The sequence below is a fragment of the Oncorhynchus kisutch genome, linkage group LG25 (genome assembly GCF_002021735.2).
Source record: "Oncorhynchus kisutch isolate 150728-3 linkage group LG25, Okis_V2, whole genome shotgun sequence".
Lineage (NCBI taxonomy): Eukaryota > Metazoa > Chordata > Actinopteri > Salmoniformes > Salmonidae > Oncorhynchus > Oncorhynchus kisutch.
The window spans coordinates 15,691,549-15,709,445 of NC_034198.2; the positions used below are offsets into that span (position 1 = coordinate 15,691,549).

Genomic DNA, 17,897 nt, shown 5'->3' on the forward strand with positions numbered 1-17,897 from the left:
TCATACAAATATTTACACATGTTAAGTTTGCTGAAAATAAATGCAGTTGGCAGTGAGAGGACATTTCTTTTTTTGTGGAGTTTAGTTAAAAGATGTCCAGGACTGATGTTCGACCTCCAACGAGCAAAGCCTTGCAGCACACAGCCACGACCAGCTGCTCCTGGGGTGCCGGACTGGTGTGTGTTCACACTGCAGGGAGATGACCACCACCAGCAATGCAGAGAGGAAATGTTGCAGCCAGGAACCACACCAATGTGTCAGCCAGATGACTCACTTAAATTGGTTGGTTCTCTACAAGACCGTACTACACATGGACTACTGATGAGGTGGGTACTTCACATCACACCTGGGTTAAATTATATTTTCCTTTCAAATACTTACGCTGGGCTTGATTTAAGTCTGGCACAATGGAACCAATAGAATACAGTAGTCCCAAAAGTGCAAACACCAACCATCTGTCACTCCAGAGTCCGACAGGCTAATTCAACACCAAGTATTTGAAAGAGGGAAAAATACTATTTGAACCCAGGTCTGCTACACATTGTTGGTGGGTGACATTTGAGCGCTTTAACTGTCCGGAGAACCGTAATAAATCCAATCCATTGATTCATTACAGGAGGGAGCTGCTAAAGCTGCCTTACCCACTGGATGACGAAGATGAAAACATCAGGTTGTTTTGCCATAAAGCCTACTAGCAGTACCTCACATGGAGGTCCGGAAACCTGGACGGTGGCGATGGCATCATGCCCAGCTGTTGTGTCAGGAGAATCAGAGACACCTACACTGATCCTGAAGAGAAATACTTTGGGTTACAGACACCTCACTCTTTTTTTAAATTTTTATAGCTTTATCTCAGATATACCTGTGCCTTGTTCTCTTGTAAATGTTCTGAAATTACATAGTGTAGCTGCTTTAAAAGACAGGAGGATGTATAATGTTTCACTTTGACAATTGTCCATTCAATCCCCTTTGTTTTCCTTAAGGTATTTTGTCACGTATCTGGCTTGTTATTTTCCAATGTGCCATAATGACAGAGAAACCATGACTCTGGAACTTTGTGTATATTATATATATATATAACACATTTCTGAGTTGTTTGTCATAGAACATAGAACAAAGTGTGTGCAAAAACATTACATCTCCACTATCTTTTCACAGTAAATCAGAATGAAGTCTGAGGTAATATTATGCTGATTAAACCGATACAAAATATCCCATTGTTCAAGCCCTCTTTCAACCGGAAATCCCACACCTTCAATTGGACTGACACTCAGCAACATCCAATGAGAAGTGTCATAGATACTTGAATGATGCGTGATGTGGCCAATAGGCGCAGGGATAAAGCCGCTTTAGCGGCAGTAGATGTAGAGCTGATTTGCAACCCGCCGAAGGAGATCTGGAGAAGAAGGAAAATGTCTCCTGTCTCACCACGCACCGTTCTAGGATCAGCTTGCTGTTAGGAAAAAGCAATGAGCAAAGTGGTGAGTCAGAAAATCCTCACTACTTGCACTACAATGAAGGTTAGCGGCAACATTTTATTCAACCTGTTCGGAATGTGTTGTATTCTATTTAAGATCACGTCGATTAAGCCTTTCCACAGTGCCCCCACTGCGGCCTAGCCAGCCATGTTTAGGTTTCAGACAGACACAGACAATATTAATGGTTTACTTTTCACAAAACAGAATTGCGAGTGGGCTTCGTGTATAATTGCAATAGTAGCAGTTATAGTATGGACTTGTAACACTTCGGGCCCAATGTACAATCTGAGTAGTTAGCAAGGTACAGTAGCGTGTCTGATTTACAAAGGAAGTGGTTGCCCTTGCCATTTACAAGACACTAAACTAGCTTGATATCTAAGTCTGGCTAGGTTAGCGCCAAAGCAAATGCGAGGGTGACCAAAAGCTAGAGATAACGCATGTGACGTCAAAACCTCAGTTATTTGCATAATGACAAACAAAAAAAATGCTCTTATCATAAGACCATGCCATACAGTACTATCAGAAAGTATTCATACTCCTTGACTTTTTCCAAAATTTCTTGTGTCAAAGTGGGATTTAATTGTAATTTTACGTCAACAATCTACACCAAATACTCTGTCCAAGTGGAAAAATTCTACCATTTTGTAAAAATGAGTCAATGGATGTTAGTATCACTTTTAGCAGAGATTACAGCTCCTGAGTCTTTTTGGGTAAGTCTCTAAGAGCTTACCTGGATTGTGAAACATTTAGCCCATTATTCTTTTCAAAGTTCTTCTAGCTATGTCAAATTGTTTGTTGATCATTGCTATACAACCATTTTCAGGTCTTGCCATAGATTTTCAAGCAGATTCAAGTCAAAACTGTAACTCTGCAATTCTGGAACATTCACTGTCTTTTTGGTGAGCAACTCCGGTGTAGATTTGGCCTTATGTTTTAGGTTATTGTCCTGCTGGAAGGTGAATTCATCTCCCAGTATCTGGTGGAAAGCAGACTGAACCAGGTTTACCACCAGGATTTTGCCTGTGCTTAGCTCCATTTCTTTTTTATCCTGATAAACTCCCTAGTCCTTAACGATTACAAGCATAATCATAACACGACGCAGCCACCACTATGCTTGAAAATATGGAGAGTGGTACTCAGTAATGTATTCGATTTGCCCCCAATCTTCTTTTGCTCTATTACTTTAGTGCCTTGTTTTAAACAGGATGCATTATTTTGAATACTTTTATTCTGTACAGGCTTCCTTGTTTTCACTCTGTCAATTAGGTTAGTATTGTGAAGTTACTACAATGTTGTTGATCCATCCTCAGTTTTCCCCTATCACAACCATTACACTCTGTAACTGTTTTAAAGTCACAATTGGCCTCATGGTGAAATCCCTGAGCGGTTTACTTCCTCTCCAGCAACTGAGTTAGGAAGGATGCCTGTATCTTTGTAGTGACTGGGTGTATTGATACACCATTCAAATGTGTAACTTCACCATGCTCAAAAGGATATTTTCAATGTCTGCTTCTTTTAAAATGTATTTGTACCCATCTACCAATAGGTGCCCTTCTTTGCGAGTCATTGGAAAACCTCCCTGCCCATTGTGGTTGAATCTGTTTGAAATTCACTGGGTCGACTGAGAGACCTTCATAATTGTATGTGTTGATAACATAGATGAGGTAGTCATTGTAAACCCTGTTAAACACTATTATTGCAAATGTATGTGAATTGTTAAGCACATTTTTACTCCTGAAGTTAATTAGGCATTGCCATAATGAAGGAGTTTAATACTTATTGACTCAATATGTATCCTATTTAACTATTGCTGTACATATACTATTTTTCAGATATACTACATATTCGATCTATATACTGTCTTAATTGTCCATACAACCCATCACATTTATTTATTCTCTGGACTCTGACATTGTTCATCCTAATATTTCTTAAGTATTCCATTATTTAACCTTTTAGATGTGAATTGTTAGATACTGCTGCGCTGTTGAGGCTAGGAACATATGTATTTCACTACGCCCACTGTAACATCTGCTAAATATGTGTATGTGACCAATAAAATTTGATTTGAAGAACTTTCAGCTTTTCATTTTTTATTAATTTGTAAAAATGCCAAACATAATTCCACTTTAAGGTTATGGGGTATTGTGTGTAGCCCCCCCAAAAAGACATTTTAATAAATGTTAAATTCAGGCTGTAGTACAACAATATGTGGAAAAAGTCAAGGGGCACTGAAGACGGGTTAAATAATGATTTTTAAGCCTTGAGACAATTGGGAAATTGTGTATGTGTGCCATTCCGAGGGTGAATGGGCAAGACAAAAGATTGAAGTGCCTTTGAACAGGGTATGGTAGTAGGTGCCAGGCGCACCAGTTTGTGTCAAGAACTGCGACGCTGCTGGGTTTTTCACGCTCAACAGTTTCCCGTGCGTATCAAGAATGGTCCACCACCCAAAGGACATCCAGCCAACTTGACACAACTGTAAGCAGCATTGGAGTCAATATGGGCCAGCATCCCTGTGGAACGTTTTTGACACCGTGTAGTCCATGCACTGACGAGTTGAGGCTGTTCTGAGGGGAAAAAGGGGGTGCAACTCAATATTAGGAAGCTGTTCCTTATGTTTTGTACACCGTGTATATGCCATACCCATGTAATAGGCCTACCCATTATTTACCAGAATACAATCTTAAATAGAAGTCATTTAAATTGTTGAATTGGAGAGGGTGGGAAAGATGATACATATATTTTCATACTACTGGTGGCAATAATTTCTAATAGGGGAATCACAGATGTTGATTTAAATGTTTTTTTATTGCAATATTGATGATGATAGTTACTCTGTAGACCACAGTGTTTGATGTCGGGTTTTCTTTCTCTGTCCTATAGACTTTACCCTAAACTGACCTTAGCAGTGTGTAAGCACAAAGTCATCCTACTCCTGACGCTGAGACAAATACAGAAAAGTTTGGGAGAAACTCTTCGCACTCCAAACAGTCACCCAGGAAGTAAAGAGGAATTTACATCCGAGCAGATGGAACCAAATCCCAGCCTGGCGGGGGTGGACTCCCAAGGCAACATGGTGTTTAGAGTGGTTAAACCTGTCATGGGCATCTTCCAAGTCTCCTCCGAACAGACCAACTCTGTGGGACAGGGGGCTTATCAGCAGACTATGACAGGGTTACAAGGGTTATCCAACCACCCCTCCATGGTGCTGGGGGATGGACAGGGGCAGCAGGGAATGGGGGATGTGAACCAGATGCAGATCCCGGCAGGCGACACCACCCAGACTCAGGCTGGTGCTCCAGACCACAACCACGTACCCCATGTTCCGTTTGCTGAGGTGTCGTCTCTCCTGGACCCCAACATGAAGAGCTCCAAGGCCCGTAAGTATCACAGCCAGAGAAGGAGGGGATTAGGCCAGGGCTGCCCCTCCTACTGGAGACCTCTCATCTTGCAGGATATTCCTGTCCTACTACTCTAACACCTGATTCTATCTATCAGCTACTCCTCGGGACCATGATTAGCTTCACCCCCAGTAGTTCTCCAGGAGGAAGGTTGGCCTTACCTGCTGTAGTATGGAATAAGCAGAAGATTCAACACAATTGTATCATTCCTCTATTGTTCCTTTGGTACTAGGTAAGTACCTGATACCCTATGATGAGATCAAGCGTCGTCTGGAGGCTCCAGAGAAGATGTCTCTGCGTTCGCTAGCAGCCTACACCAGGGTCAGCCGCGGCCCGGCCAGCAAGAAAACACTTCAGGAGTCTCTAAATATACTGGGCCTCACTCCTAGTACTACTACTGCTGTATCCTCCTCCTTCTCCAAGCTCACAGAGGGTAAGTGTGTGCGTGTTTGTGTGCGGGCATCTCTCGCGGTTTCTAGATTGTTAAAATGTTGTGTTTTCCAGGTGACACCAAAGCCCTGTGTAACGACATGAAGGACTTTGCCCATGACTACATGGACTTTGGAAACATGGCCAAGCAGCTTATACCAGAGACTAACACAGTTCAACACTGGTCAAAGGTCATAGAAACCAGGTAATACCAAACCCTCACCCACACCACACCTGGTTAGTGTGGTTACAGCACAGTGTTGTCATGAGTGGACTATGAGCTATATGTTTTCTGTACAGTGAGACAAACACTAACACACCTTTTCCCACCCCACCTGGGATAGGAGCCACCTGGAGGTGATGAGGAAGTGTTTCCGTGACCCGGTCAACAGTGCGTTGTTCGACAACGTGACTCACGGCCTGGGCCTCGGGATGCTCGACACCGCCCTAGACATGATCACCATGGTGATTGACAAACAGATTCGCATCCTGTCCGGCGCAGCTGCAACCGATCCCGTCGACACCGGTCCTCCAATGAGACGCATCCGCCGCCGCCACCGCAAGCCCCGAGATGACGGCAACGACAAACCGCTCAGGTCAGTGGGCGGGGTTAAAGGTCAAGGGAAAGGATCGGGGAAGGGCAAAGGGAGGGGCGGAGGCAGGGCAAAGGCGCAGCTGCAGGAGTCCGGAACCCCGGTTGGTGTTGCCATGGATACAACCCAGCAGCAGGATCAAGAGCATCATCAGCCAGAGGACGTGGAGAGCAGTGTTCTAACACTTGTCTCCGTCGGTTACGAGACCATATCCAGAGGCCTCAACGCCACGGTACAGTTCTGAAGATGTTTAATTGTTGAACAAACAATACTTAACAGGAGTCAGACTTCGCTGAACATTTCCCCAATGGGGTGGCTGGGAGCAGAACAGTCTTAGTAACGTTGTGATGTGTAGATGTCACTCAGGTCTGGGCTATGGAACCCCAAACATACAGAGGAAGACATGTAGAGGACACCGGGGGACGTTCAGGGACGTCACATCATTTTGGTTTAGTATTTTAGTTTAGTTTTTGTGCTGCAGCTGTTGCCTACTGATACACTCAATCAATGTATATGTTTATTTGTTAAGCACAGAGGTGATGATTGCAGCTTTATTAAAGTGGAAATCAATTCAAATGACAGAGAAGCGTTGATGTTGAAAAATCTACAATGTAGAAATGAGTCTCAATTCGGGTCTTTGGATAAGGCCGTTGCTTTGTTTGACCTACTCATCTGGCATTGGATAGCCCAGTTGATTTCGATCATGAGTAGACCTCTTATAGCTCTCTCCACCTCTCCATTACTGTAACATGGGGAACACATTATGCCAGTACTTAGTCAATGATTGTATGTTTATATTGAAACCTGGAGTGCTGAAATACTTGTATTAAAGCTTTAATTTTCTTAACCAAGGTAAATGTATTTATTTCTAACAGAATCAGTGTTGCAGTATGTGACCTATATCACTGAGGGAGTTTGATTAAGCTGAACCGGGGTGCACTGGGATATGGCCTGTGATGTGACCGGGCAAAAACAGTGAGGGAGGAGCACCCTTCTGAAATCTAATAGTAATCTGTGCTGTCCCGGTCATATTGTCAACAAGGCAGCATGGTGCTTCGTTCAAAAACACGTCTTTTCCTAACAGTATATGTTTGAATTTAAAGTAGTTTTCCTTGGCAGGCAGATACAGCATATACAGTGGGGCAAAAAAGTATTTAGTCAGCCACCAATTGTGCAAGTTCTCCCACTTAAAAAGATGAGAGGCCTGTAATTTTCATCATAGGTACACTTCAGCTATGACAGACAAAATGAGAAAAAACAATCCAGAAAATCACATTGTAGGATTTTTAATGAATTTATTTGCAAATTATGATTTTGAAAGTATGATGTTGACATAATCAGTCCAATGAAAGCTACTGTACATATAACATGATTTGACGTCATTTTATCTGTGGCCAATGACCTTGAGCCTTCTTGAATGGGCACTTCTAATGTAACTCTATGGCAGCACCCAAGGGGCTAGAATTTTCTAGCTCTACCGTTAGACTTGGCAGTGACGCAGTGTCCCCATGAGTGACAGAACACTGAATCAATCACGGCGCAACGCTCCGTATTTTCTGCTGGCTTGCCCCAACACCATAGAAAGCACTGAGCTAGGCTGAAACACCTGCATTTTGGAGCTGCCTTACTCAAGAAAACAAAAAGGAGACTGTGTTTGTATGTGGCTTTATTAACTCAATTATATATATATATATATATATATATATATTTTAACATTGTTTGCAAACTGATATGTGACACGTATTAATGCCAAAATAACACGCAAAACAGGCAAGCCAAAAAATGTGGGGTTCAAAACCTGCCCTGAATGATAGGTCTCCTTCGCATAGAGTTGATCAGGCTGTTCATTGTGGCCTGTAGAATGTTGTCCCATTCCTCTTCAATGGCTGTGCGAAGTTGCTGGATATTGGCAGGAACTGGAACACGCTGTCTTACACGTTGATCCAGAGCATCCCAAACATGCTCAATGGGTGACATGTCTGGTGAGTATGCAGGCAACGGAGGAACTGGGACATTTTCAGCTTCCAGGAATTGTGTACAGATCCTTGCGACATCGGTCCGTGCATTATCATGCTGAAACAAGAGGTGATGGAGGCAGATGAATGGCAGACAATGGGCCTCAGGATCTCATCACGGTATCTCTGTGCATTCAAATTGCCATCGATAAAATGCAATTGTGTTTGTTGTCCGTAGTTTATGCCTGCCCATACCATAACCCCACTGCCACCATGGGGCACTCTGTTCACGATGTTGACATCACAAACTGCTCCCCCTCACAACGCCATACACGTGGTCTGAGGTTATGAGGCCGGTTGGACGTACTGCCGAATTCTCTACAATGACGTTGGAGGCGGCTTATGGTAGAGAAATGAACATTACATTCTCTGGCAACAGCTCAGGTGGACATTCCTGCAGTCAGCATGCCAATTACACACTTCCTCAAAACTTGAGACATCTGTGGCATTGTATGTTGTGTGACAAAACTGTACATTTTAAAGTGGCCTTTTATTATCTTCAGCACAAGGTGCACCTGTGTAATGATCATGCTGTTTAATCAGCTTCTTGATAAAACATACCTGTCAGGTGGATGGATGATCTTGACAAAGGATAAAATGCTCACGAACAGGGATGTAAACAAATGTGTGCACAACATTTGAGATAAATCTGCTTTTTGTGTGTATGGAACATTTCTGGGATATTTTATTTCAGCTCATGAAACATGATGTAATGTTAAGGCAAAGACTGTAAGGATCTATTTATATTCAATTGGCAGAGATATGGTTGGTTCAGGCGTTGTAGATTCAAGCCAATCACTGTGCAAAATTATTTTCGCTTTACCAATCAGAGTGCAGATTTATTTTGCCACACATCGTCAACATGGAGCCCTCAGATAACATTAGCTAATTTGCATAAATGTACTAGCTAGCGAATGAAAATGAATGCAGAGTTTATGAGTAAAGGAGTAAGTACATTTTAAAGTAACGAATTAAATGTAATCTGTTACAAGTAACTGATTAAAATAATAATAATAATAATCTTACTGTAGACCTAATACATTAGGTTACCAGCAAAAATAGTAATCGGATTACAGATAGAATACTTGAAAAACTAGATGATTACTTTTCAATTCAGAAAGGATGTTTGCGAAAATAAATGTTTTGACACCTTTCTGTTTTCTCAACGACATTCAAAGCAGCATTGAAATAAACGCGCAAATTTGTTCGGGCCTGAGGGAATCTGACCACAAGTCAAAGATCTCTACGATTCAAAATTCAAAAGGCACTTGCACGTCTGAGCTATCTCAGGTCCATGGAAACAGTTGAGTATGATGAGAAAAAAATAAGAAACCTGCACACTGCTCTTGCTAGTATCACTGCTCTTTATGAAGCTTTAGGTATCCGCAACAAAGCCTTCTCAGCGCTTTTGTGGGTGTTTCTAATGTGCACCCTTATGTCGACATTGCTCCACCCACATCCGTTCAGTGAATCGAATGGGGTTGGAGTAGAGAGAAAGTAAGCAAATATAATAATAATAATAATAATGTGCATTTCAGAAGTATTCTAAAACAGTGTGTACATAAAACGTTAAACAAGTCTGTAAAAACACAATGAGGACATCGACCTACCAAGTAAGCTTTCAGAAATCATTGGGCACAGCGCAAGAAAAAACGCAAGAGACACTTGAAATCGAGTGGTAGCATTAATTCATGTTCACATTTACAACATAACATGCATGGGAATTTCCTCATTAAGACCTTTTGGGAATAATGTCTGGAGGGTGAAAATCCAAAAACGTTCTCTTTTGCTCAGATAATTATTTATTTCACCTCCCCTGTCTGATATTTGACTTTCTCTATGCCACAATATCTAAAGGTATACATGTAATGTTTTTAAAATGTACTGTGACTGGATAATCGCTGTCGTTTCTCCTGATTGAACAATGTTCACTAATTCTCTGTTTATGTAGATAACAGGGGTGGTAGAGCACGTAATAATGCTTTTCTTTCCTTACATTAATTACATTTATTACAGTGTTATTTGTCATTATTAGGCCTAAGCATTGAACAATTGAATTAGAACATAGAACTTAAACCCTGTACAAATCATGTATTTTGGAGATCTCGGGAAAATTCACTGCAAGTGAAACTATACCTGCTTAACATTTAATTATGTTTCACCATATAAACAGTTCTCATGGGCACACAAATCCCAAATAATGTAGGCCTATGCCATTGCAAAATCGAATGCTTCTAACCAAAAGAGTCAACTATAGACCTACGGTCATAAAAAAAAAAGTTTGTCTACTTGCTGGATGGATTGGATGCGCATTGGTGTCTAGCTGTCGACTAGTTCTCTAGTGATGTTGTCGACTATCATCACGTGACCTAGTAAAGAAAACAAACATTAATAGAAAATAATGAAGTTAAATGAAGGGCGTACTACTTCTGGCAATGGATGGCACTGAGAACACCAGTACCTGCACACACCTGAAAAACAAAGCAATGAGTAACAGCGGACTGACAAAAACGAACAATGATGAATCAATGGATAAATCTAATGCACTGTAATAAAGGCATAGGCTATTATTATCAAGGACACGTGGCAAACAAATGGCAAAAATGAGAAGGTACAAAGGACAATCTATATGTAAAGGAGCCAGGTGAGGCTGAAATTCAGCACTACTGGATGGACAGCCTGCCACATAGAACACAATTATTCACCCAATGACAGAGAGGTGGGGGTGTTTGTTTTCACCGTAGAACATATTTACCACTTCATTTGAAAGAAATAGGAGAATGGTCAAATTAGCATTATTAAGAGACCCCTTCGCCCCAAAGTGGGACTTTTGTTGCATTTAGGGGAGCTAACGTCTCATTCAGGGGAGCGGAGCCCCACCTGGCTCCCCCCTAAATTCGTTAAACACTGTATAGCCACAAAACATGGTTAAAACAATCATTTTGATATCATGGATGGTCAGTCATCTGAGAGTGATTACATTTCTCTAGGCCCATCCCTCAACTTTATATATAAATAGTTACCTAGCAAGTTAAGCATTGATTGTAAAGTTAGCTACTTGCAAACTAGCTATCTACTACATTTCCACAACACAAAATGTACAATATCCCCATACACCAATACCACAGTGTGGGTGTGCTAGCAGTGTGTGTCTTTTCACAGTCCATGTTGTTCGATACTATAGTTTGATCTGTTTTTTAAATCAGATTTTACTGCTTCCATGAGTTAGTTGATGTGGAATAGAGTTCCATGTAGTCATGACTCTATGTAGTACTGTGTGTTTTCTGGACTCGGGGACTGTGAAGAGACCTCTAGTGACATGTCATGTGGGGTATGCATGACTGTCTGAGCTGTGTGACAGTCGTTTGAAGAGGCATCTCGGTGCTTTCGACATGTTAATACCTCTCACAAAGACCAGTAATGATGCAGTCAATCCTCTTCTACTTTGAGCCAAGAGAGATTGACCTGCATGTCATTGATGTTAGCTCTCCGTATACATTAAGGGCCATTTAAGGGCCACCAAGCAGTTTAGTCTACTCAACTTTCTCAATCTCCACATTGTTCATACAATATTTAGATAAAATCAAATTGTATTAGTCACATGTGCCGAATACCTTACAGTGAAATGCTTCCTTACGAGTCCTTAACCAACAATGCAGTTGTTGAGATAAAAGAGATAAAAGTAAGAAGTAATTAAAGAGCAGCAGTGAAATAACAATAGCGAGACAATATACAGAGGGGTACCGATACAGAGTCAAGGTGCAGGGGCACCGGTTAGTTGAGGTAGTATGTACAGTATCATTTATTTTATTAAAACACAGGGTGTGTCTATATACAGTAGCGGTACATGGATAAAATCACTGGGGAAGCCATAAACAACAGCCATATTACAACCCATGTGTTGTGATAATTGCATTGATTGCTCTATAACCTGTTAGTTCATATGCCTTGTGACCAGTGATATATAGGCCTTAAGGCCGAGACAATAAGAATAATACATTCAACCACACCTTTTTTTCATCACAAAACCGGAGAGCAACCTCTGTCAGGTGAAGTCCACAAAGCATAGCCTATTGCATATAACAAATTGTTACATGACCTACAGCATGGTCAAGTTAATGTGTCCGACATTTTCGGACTACACCTTTACAGTGAGTTACCGCAAGTCACACAGTCACAGTTGAATTCACTCCAAAAATAATAGTCTATTATTTATTTATTTTATCAAGAGAGGCCAAATGCCTGCCGGCTTCCCGTGCATTCAATGCTAGGGGCTGCAACAATGTCATACTCTTTATGACCAGACATTATCACATAGATGGCCTACACATACAGCGACAGAGGGGCGCTGTTTTGCTCGACTCAGATGCTTTCTCAAGTGAGATACAAATGATGAAAACACAGAGAGACGAAAGATACATTTTTTACATGCTTTTTTTTGTCTCTGTGTGTAGGCCATCTATCTGATGCTGTCTGGTAAACAGTATGACATTGTTGCAGCCCATAGCATTGAATGCACGGGACGCCAGCAAGCATTTTGCCTCCCTTGATAAAAAAATATATCACAATAGTCAATCAAATTATGATAATGCCCTTTTAATGTAAGAGCTGGGAGAAAGTTTTGGCCTTCCATGGTGACATCACTATGTGGTAAATGAGTTAATAGATCAATAACAGATATTTCGAAATATCTCTGCCAATAACAGCTTATTTTCACTTTTCCTCTTCTCAGTCCCAGACAGTCCTGGCAAAATTCTTGATTGAGAAATTTCTCTTTGCTAAGTAGCTATTTTTCTTTATTTTTGACCATTTGAATTGAAAACAGTCACAGTAAGATACTTCATTGTTATCCAGAAATGATTTGATATTGAGATAAGTGGCTGCATTGGACCTTTGAACCACAACTATGTGAGAAAATCTGTTCTGTAAATACAAGATATATATAAATATATAACTTTATTTTTGTAGGGTTTGTCAAATCATTTATACACACGTGTTCCTGTAAGTGCTTGTCACCCTCTCCGGCCTCTAGCTCACCAGGCTGGTCGTCACCATCGTTGACACTCACCTGGACTCCATCACATCCCTGATTACCTTCCCTATATATGTCACTCCCTTTGGTTCCTTCCCCAGGTGTTATTGTTTCTGTTTCTTGTCTGTGTGGTGTTCCTTGTTTTGTATTGTGATTTGTTCATTTATTAATTCATTTATTTAAATTATTCACTCCCTGAACTTGCTTCCCGACTCCCAGCACACTCGTTACAGTGCTTAATTACCACAGAAACAACAAGAAAGATGGAGTAAGGAATTTATTTATTGTGAAAGACTTCTGTGAAAAATTTTGACAATTAAATCAATTATCTTGCTGTGTGTGTGTGTTATGTGGGCTTGCCTAGTCCATGCCACTGTTTGACCAGTTCGTTGGGTGTATTGACCATGTCAGTCCAGTGCTGAAGCTGAGGCCCCCTGGCATACATGAATGGCCCCAGCACCACCACACCTACTGGGGTAAGGCCTGATCCAATCAGCTCCAAGGTCAGACTGGTCTGGTCGAGCTGAGAGGGGCGAAGCTTAAAGGTCATCTTGTGGTTGAAGCCAGGGTCAGGTCCACTACTAACCACCGGCGTCCGTCTGGATTTAACTACCCGAGTGTGGATCTGTAGGCTCACCTGGAAACACATGCCTGAAAACAAAATAACCACAATTACACTTGAGAACACACCTGATAACAGAACACACACATGTATGCAGACACACATACTCTTACACACTCACCTGTGTCAGTGTGTATCTGCAGGCTGCGGGCTCTCAGTATGACCACAGTGAGGCGTTGTAGAGACGGACTATAGTTCAGAGACACCTGAATATCACCAAGACCTGAACACTGACAGAGAGAAAAAAATAGCTACTTTACTGCAGGTTGTGTGTGTGTATATGTGTGTGTGTATATGTGTGTGTGTGTACCTGCATTTCGTCCTTAGTCTCTAGGTCTCTCCAGAGCAGCCTGCCCCCCTCCCCCAGCTCCCCTTCAATAGGGAACAGAACCCTGCCCACCGCATGGTGCCTGCCTCCCCGATCCACACTCAACACGCACACACTGAGCACACTCTCAGATACACACACACCCGATACCTGGAGAGAGAGAGAGAGAGAGAGAGAGAGAGAGAGAGTGGGGGGTGAGTTAGTCTAGTGGGAGTTAAAGGAACCAATTTAGTGTGTTTGTGTGTGTACCTGGAACACAAAGCTGTCGTTGAACTCAGGGTCGCGACCCCTGCATCGGGCCCTGGCCTTGTGTCGGCGACGGTCGTCAGGGAGAAGTCGCAGTTCTGCCAGTGTGTCGTTACTATAGAAACATGTTGGCAAGTTTCTCAAGCAGAGTAGCGAGACATAAAGCTGTTCGTTGTCATGGCGATAGGCCACTGAGAAGCACAGTTGCACAGCACGACCAGGAGGGGGTGACACCTCACTGACATCAGGGACCCAGTACAGACCTGCCCTTACACTACCTACTGGATACCAGCCTAGAGAGAAAGAAGTACAAAGTAGCCCACAAAGTAGCCCAATTAGTGGGAGTGGGTGATATGCGAGACATACAGACAGTGTTGCCGTCCCCCCCTCCCCTCCTTCTAACCTACTCTCTACTGTGAGAGATCCACGATGGGTGTTGCTGAGGTCCTTCCGTCCCTCTTCCTCCCTCTCCTCGCTCCTGAGAGTTGGTTTAAATCGGGGCGGCAGAAAGAATGGGATCTCATCTGGCCTATCACAGAGAGAGGCACAGAAAATGATCATAACATCTACAAATAACACAGTGGCTTTGGTCATGTTCCTATGCTCAGACGTTGCCGACGCATCCCAGACCTATTTTAGGTATCAGCTGACCACTATGTTATAGCAATCTGGGGCCTGACGGCACAGTCGATGGTGTGGCACACAACCATTGGTTAACGCATGCAACGTCTGAGCAGGGGAATACGACCATTATCTAACATATTGCTCTCTTTCTTTATACACATATAGATTGTGTTCCCCTGCATGCATCAACTAATGGTTGCGTGCCACGTCATCAACTGTGTCATCGACTGTGTCATCGACTGTGTCATCGACTTTGTCATCGACTGTGTCATCGACTGACAGATTGATATAACATATGATGTGGTTAGCGGATACTAAAAATACTTATCAAGCGTTGTAAGATCTGGCATGTGTCAGCAACACCTGGCAGAGGAACACACTCCAACACACACACACGCACACATTTAGGGGCTGTGACCTGACACTCACCTGTACCTGGGTCTATGATTGGTCAGCAGAATTGGAGTGGTGCATGCTGGGAAGGGAGCTATCATGGTGACCATTTCCTGGTATTGTCTTTGGCCGCACCTCCTCCACAGGAAGTAGACAGATACACCAATCAGAAGCAAGAGGAAGAGTCCCAAAGACAGACCAACAGCCAATAACATTGTTGGATCTGAAATACAGTGCCTTCAGAAAGCATTCATACCCCTTTGGGGGGGGGGGGGGGGTACTGTCACGCCCTGACCTTAGCGATCCTTTAGATTCTCTATTTGGTAGGTCAGGGTGTGACTAGGGTGGGAAATCTATGTTTATATTTTTTTGTTGGCCGAGTATGGTTCCCAATCAGAGGCAGCTGTCTATCGTTGTCTCTGATTGGGGATCATACTTAGGCAGCCCTTTTCCCACCTTCTGTTGTGGGATCTTGTCTTTGTGTGTTGCATGTGTTTGCACTCCTAGCTTTACATTCGTTGAGTTGTTTATTGTTTTTAGTGGAACATTTCTATTAAAAGAAAATGTACGCCGACCACGCTGCACCTTGGTCTTCATTTAATGACGGACGTAACACTGTGACACAGAATAATCGGCTGACAATGACTGGAACGAATTGCAAAAAACTTTGCTGAAGTTGGAGACTTTTTTTCTCCCTCACTAACTTTAAACATCAGCTATCTGAGCAGCTAACCCGATCGCTGTAGCTGTACACAGCCCATCTGTTAATAGCCCATTCAATCTACCTACCTCATCCCCATATTGTTTTTATTTACTTTTTTGCTCTTTTGCACACCAGTATTTCTACTTGCACATCATCATCTGCACATCAATCACTCCAGTGTTAATTTGCTAAATTGTAATTACTTCGCTACTATGGCCTATTTATTGCCTTACCTCCTCACGCCATTTGCTCACACTGTTTTATTGTGTTATTGACTGTATGTTTGTTTATTCCATGTGTAACTCTGTGTTGTATGTGTCAAACTGCTTTGCTTCATGTTGGCCAGGTCGCAGTTGTAAATGAGAACTTGTTCTCAACTTGCCTACCTGGTTAAGTAAAGGTTAAATAAATAAAAATGTATACAAAAATAAATCAAGAGGTATGAACACTTTCTGAGTTTTATGTTTGTTTGCCTGTCAATCACCTCTGCCTGGCATAATTCTGCACAATAATATTAAGTTGTATTCTTCACATCTTATAAACAATTATTTCTGAGTAAAAAAGTGAACTTCAGATGAAGTTGAATGGAAGGAAACAGAGGGGTTCTCCAGTATTTTTACTCACCAGCCATGTCTCTCTCCCTTTGTTTCTTGACCCTTCAGTCATGCCACTGTCATTACACTCCACATTATTCCTCTCTTTCTGCTTTGCTCTTTTCCCCTCCTACAGAACCGGAGGTTCAGGTAGGAATAAGTTGAATGTAAGTCGAGGTAGTATTCCAGTGTGTTCCCGTACAGAGTTCCAGTCTGGAAACCAGGTGGTATTGAATGTAAGATACAGCTGTTGCCTTCCCACCCCGAGCTTCAGGACTCTGGGCCTCACAGACTCAAGGCCACACAAACGCGCGCGCGCACACACACACACGCGCACGCACGCACGCACGCACGCACGCACGCACGCACGCACGCACGCACGCACGCACGCACGCACGCACGCACGCACGCACGCACGCACGCACGCACGCACGCACGCACACACACACACACACACACACACACACACACACACACACACACACACACACACACACACACACACACACACACACACACACACACACAGGCAACATCACACAGGCAACATCATTTTAACCCATTCAGTAAATTCATATACATTTTATTTGGGCCATGGGGAAAATGTTTAACTTTTCACCTGAGCAATAGTCATTGCACACAAACATGCACTCATGCACCAACACACTGATTCTCTGCACAGGGATTGGTCAGTCTGAGAGAGCAGAGCTACAGCTAATGAGATGACAAGATGCTTATCCTTAGGGCTAAGACTAACGTTACAGCTAACACACACACACACACACTTAGCCACCTGGCCTACATCTTGGGGTCAGAGAGAGAGAGAGCACGAGAGAGTTACAGAGCGAGACAGAGAAAGAAAGGAAAGGATAGAATGAGTGTGAGAGAGAGGAAGGGAATGTGAACAGAGTATCTGAAAGAGTGTAATAGAAGAATAGAGCAAGAGAGCAACATTGAGAGAGGAGACTTTAAGTGAGGGCTCATCATGGATTTAGTATTGATCAGGGGGTGAAAAAGAGTTGGTGTTAGAATTAAATGTAGTCTGCTGTCAGTTGTGGATGAGAAAAGGATCCGAGTACAACAGGTGCACTTATAAAGGTAAGAAACAATGCTGAACCTGTGTGGGTGCGTGTGTGGATCCTAGTGTTAGGAAAGAGTAAGTGTTCATGAGTACAGTGTCAGTTTCCGGAACCCAGATTAAACCTACTCTTAGGAATAGGTTTATTCTGGGTGTGGGAAACCGGCTCATAGCATTTCTAAATTGAGTTCAGCTTGGGCAAGAGAGACAGGGGAGAGAAGGGATGTGGCGTTTAGCAAGGAGTCTGACTGAGTTTCCCAAAGCTTCTCAGCCATCTGCAGGGTTTAACAGACTCACACACACACACACTGACTGGAATATACATAGGACGGGATCAGCGTAGGGAGCGTGGATGTGTG

The 17,897-nt window shown here is 42.7% G+C and overlaps 2 protein-coding genes across 3 annotated transcripts; one reads left to right on the forward strand and one right to left on the reverse strand.

The window, feature by feature from the left end:
- The first annotated feature begins 1,349 nt into the window (after positions 1 to 1,349).
- LOC109870533 (uncharacterized) lies at positions 1,350 to 6,755 on the forward strand. Of its 2 annotated transcripts, none has more exons than XM_020461075.2 (5): positions 1,350 to 1,481; positions 4,365 to 4,861; positions 5,115 to 5,315; positions 5,387 to 5,516; positions 5,656 to 6,755. In XM_020461075.2, exons 2-5 carry the CDS (start codon positions 4,510 to 4,512, stop codon positions 6,146 to 6,148), a joined length of 1,176 nt encoding a protein of 391 aa, XP_020316664.1. In that variant the 5' UTR covers positions 1,350 to 1,481; positions 4,365 to 4,509; the 3' UTR covers positions 6,149 to 6,755. The 2 variants fall into 2 exon arrangements, with proteins under 2 accessions (XP_020316664.1, XP_020316665.1); XM_020461076.2 differs by having other exon boundaries at positions 1,378 to 1,520.
- Positions 6,756 to 13,213: 6,458 nt separating this feature from the next.
- syt15 (synaptotagmin XV) lies at positions 13,214 to 16,697 on the reverse strand. Its single transcript, XM_020461010.2, has 7 exons — positions 16,492 to 16,697; positions 15,201 to 15,387; positions 14,555 to 14,676; positions 14,151 to 14,440; positions 13,884 to 14,051; positions 13,695 to 13,803; positions 13,214 to 13,602 (listed from the first exon to the last, which is right to left on the reverse strand). Exons 1-7 carry the CDS (start codon positions 16,496 to 16,498, stop codon positions 13,298 to 13,300), a joined length of 1,188 nt encoding a protein of 395 aa, XP_020316599.1. The 5' UTR covers positions 16,499 to 16,697; the 3' UTR covers positions 13,214 to 13,297.
- Positions 16,698 to 17,897: the final 1,200 nt, after the last annotated feature.

Coding starts and splice junctions, on each gene's coding strand:
- LOC109870533 (XM_020461075.2), top strand. CDS start 4,510: ATGGAACCAAATCCCAGCCTGGCGGGGGTGGACTCCCAAGGCAACATG. Junction 4,862..5,114: donor CATGAAGAGCTCCAAGGCCC/GTAAGTATCACA, acceptor CTTTGGTACTAG/GTAAGTACCTGATACCCTAT. Junction 5,316..5,386: donor CTTCTCCAAGCTCACAGAGG/GTAAGTGTGTGC, acceptor TGTGTTTTCCAG/GTGACACCAAAGCCCTGTGT.
- syt15 (XM_020461010.2), bottom strand. Junction 14,677..15,200: donor AATCATAGACCCAGGTACAG/GTGAGTGTCAGG, acceptor TCTCTGTGATAG/GCCAGATGAGATCCCATTCT. Junction 13,603..13,694: donor GCAGATACACACTGACACAG/GTGAGTGTGTAA, acceptor TTTTGTTTTCAG/GCATGTGTTTCCAGGTGAGC.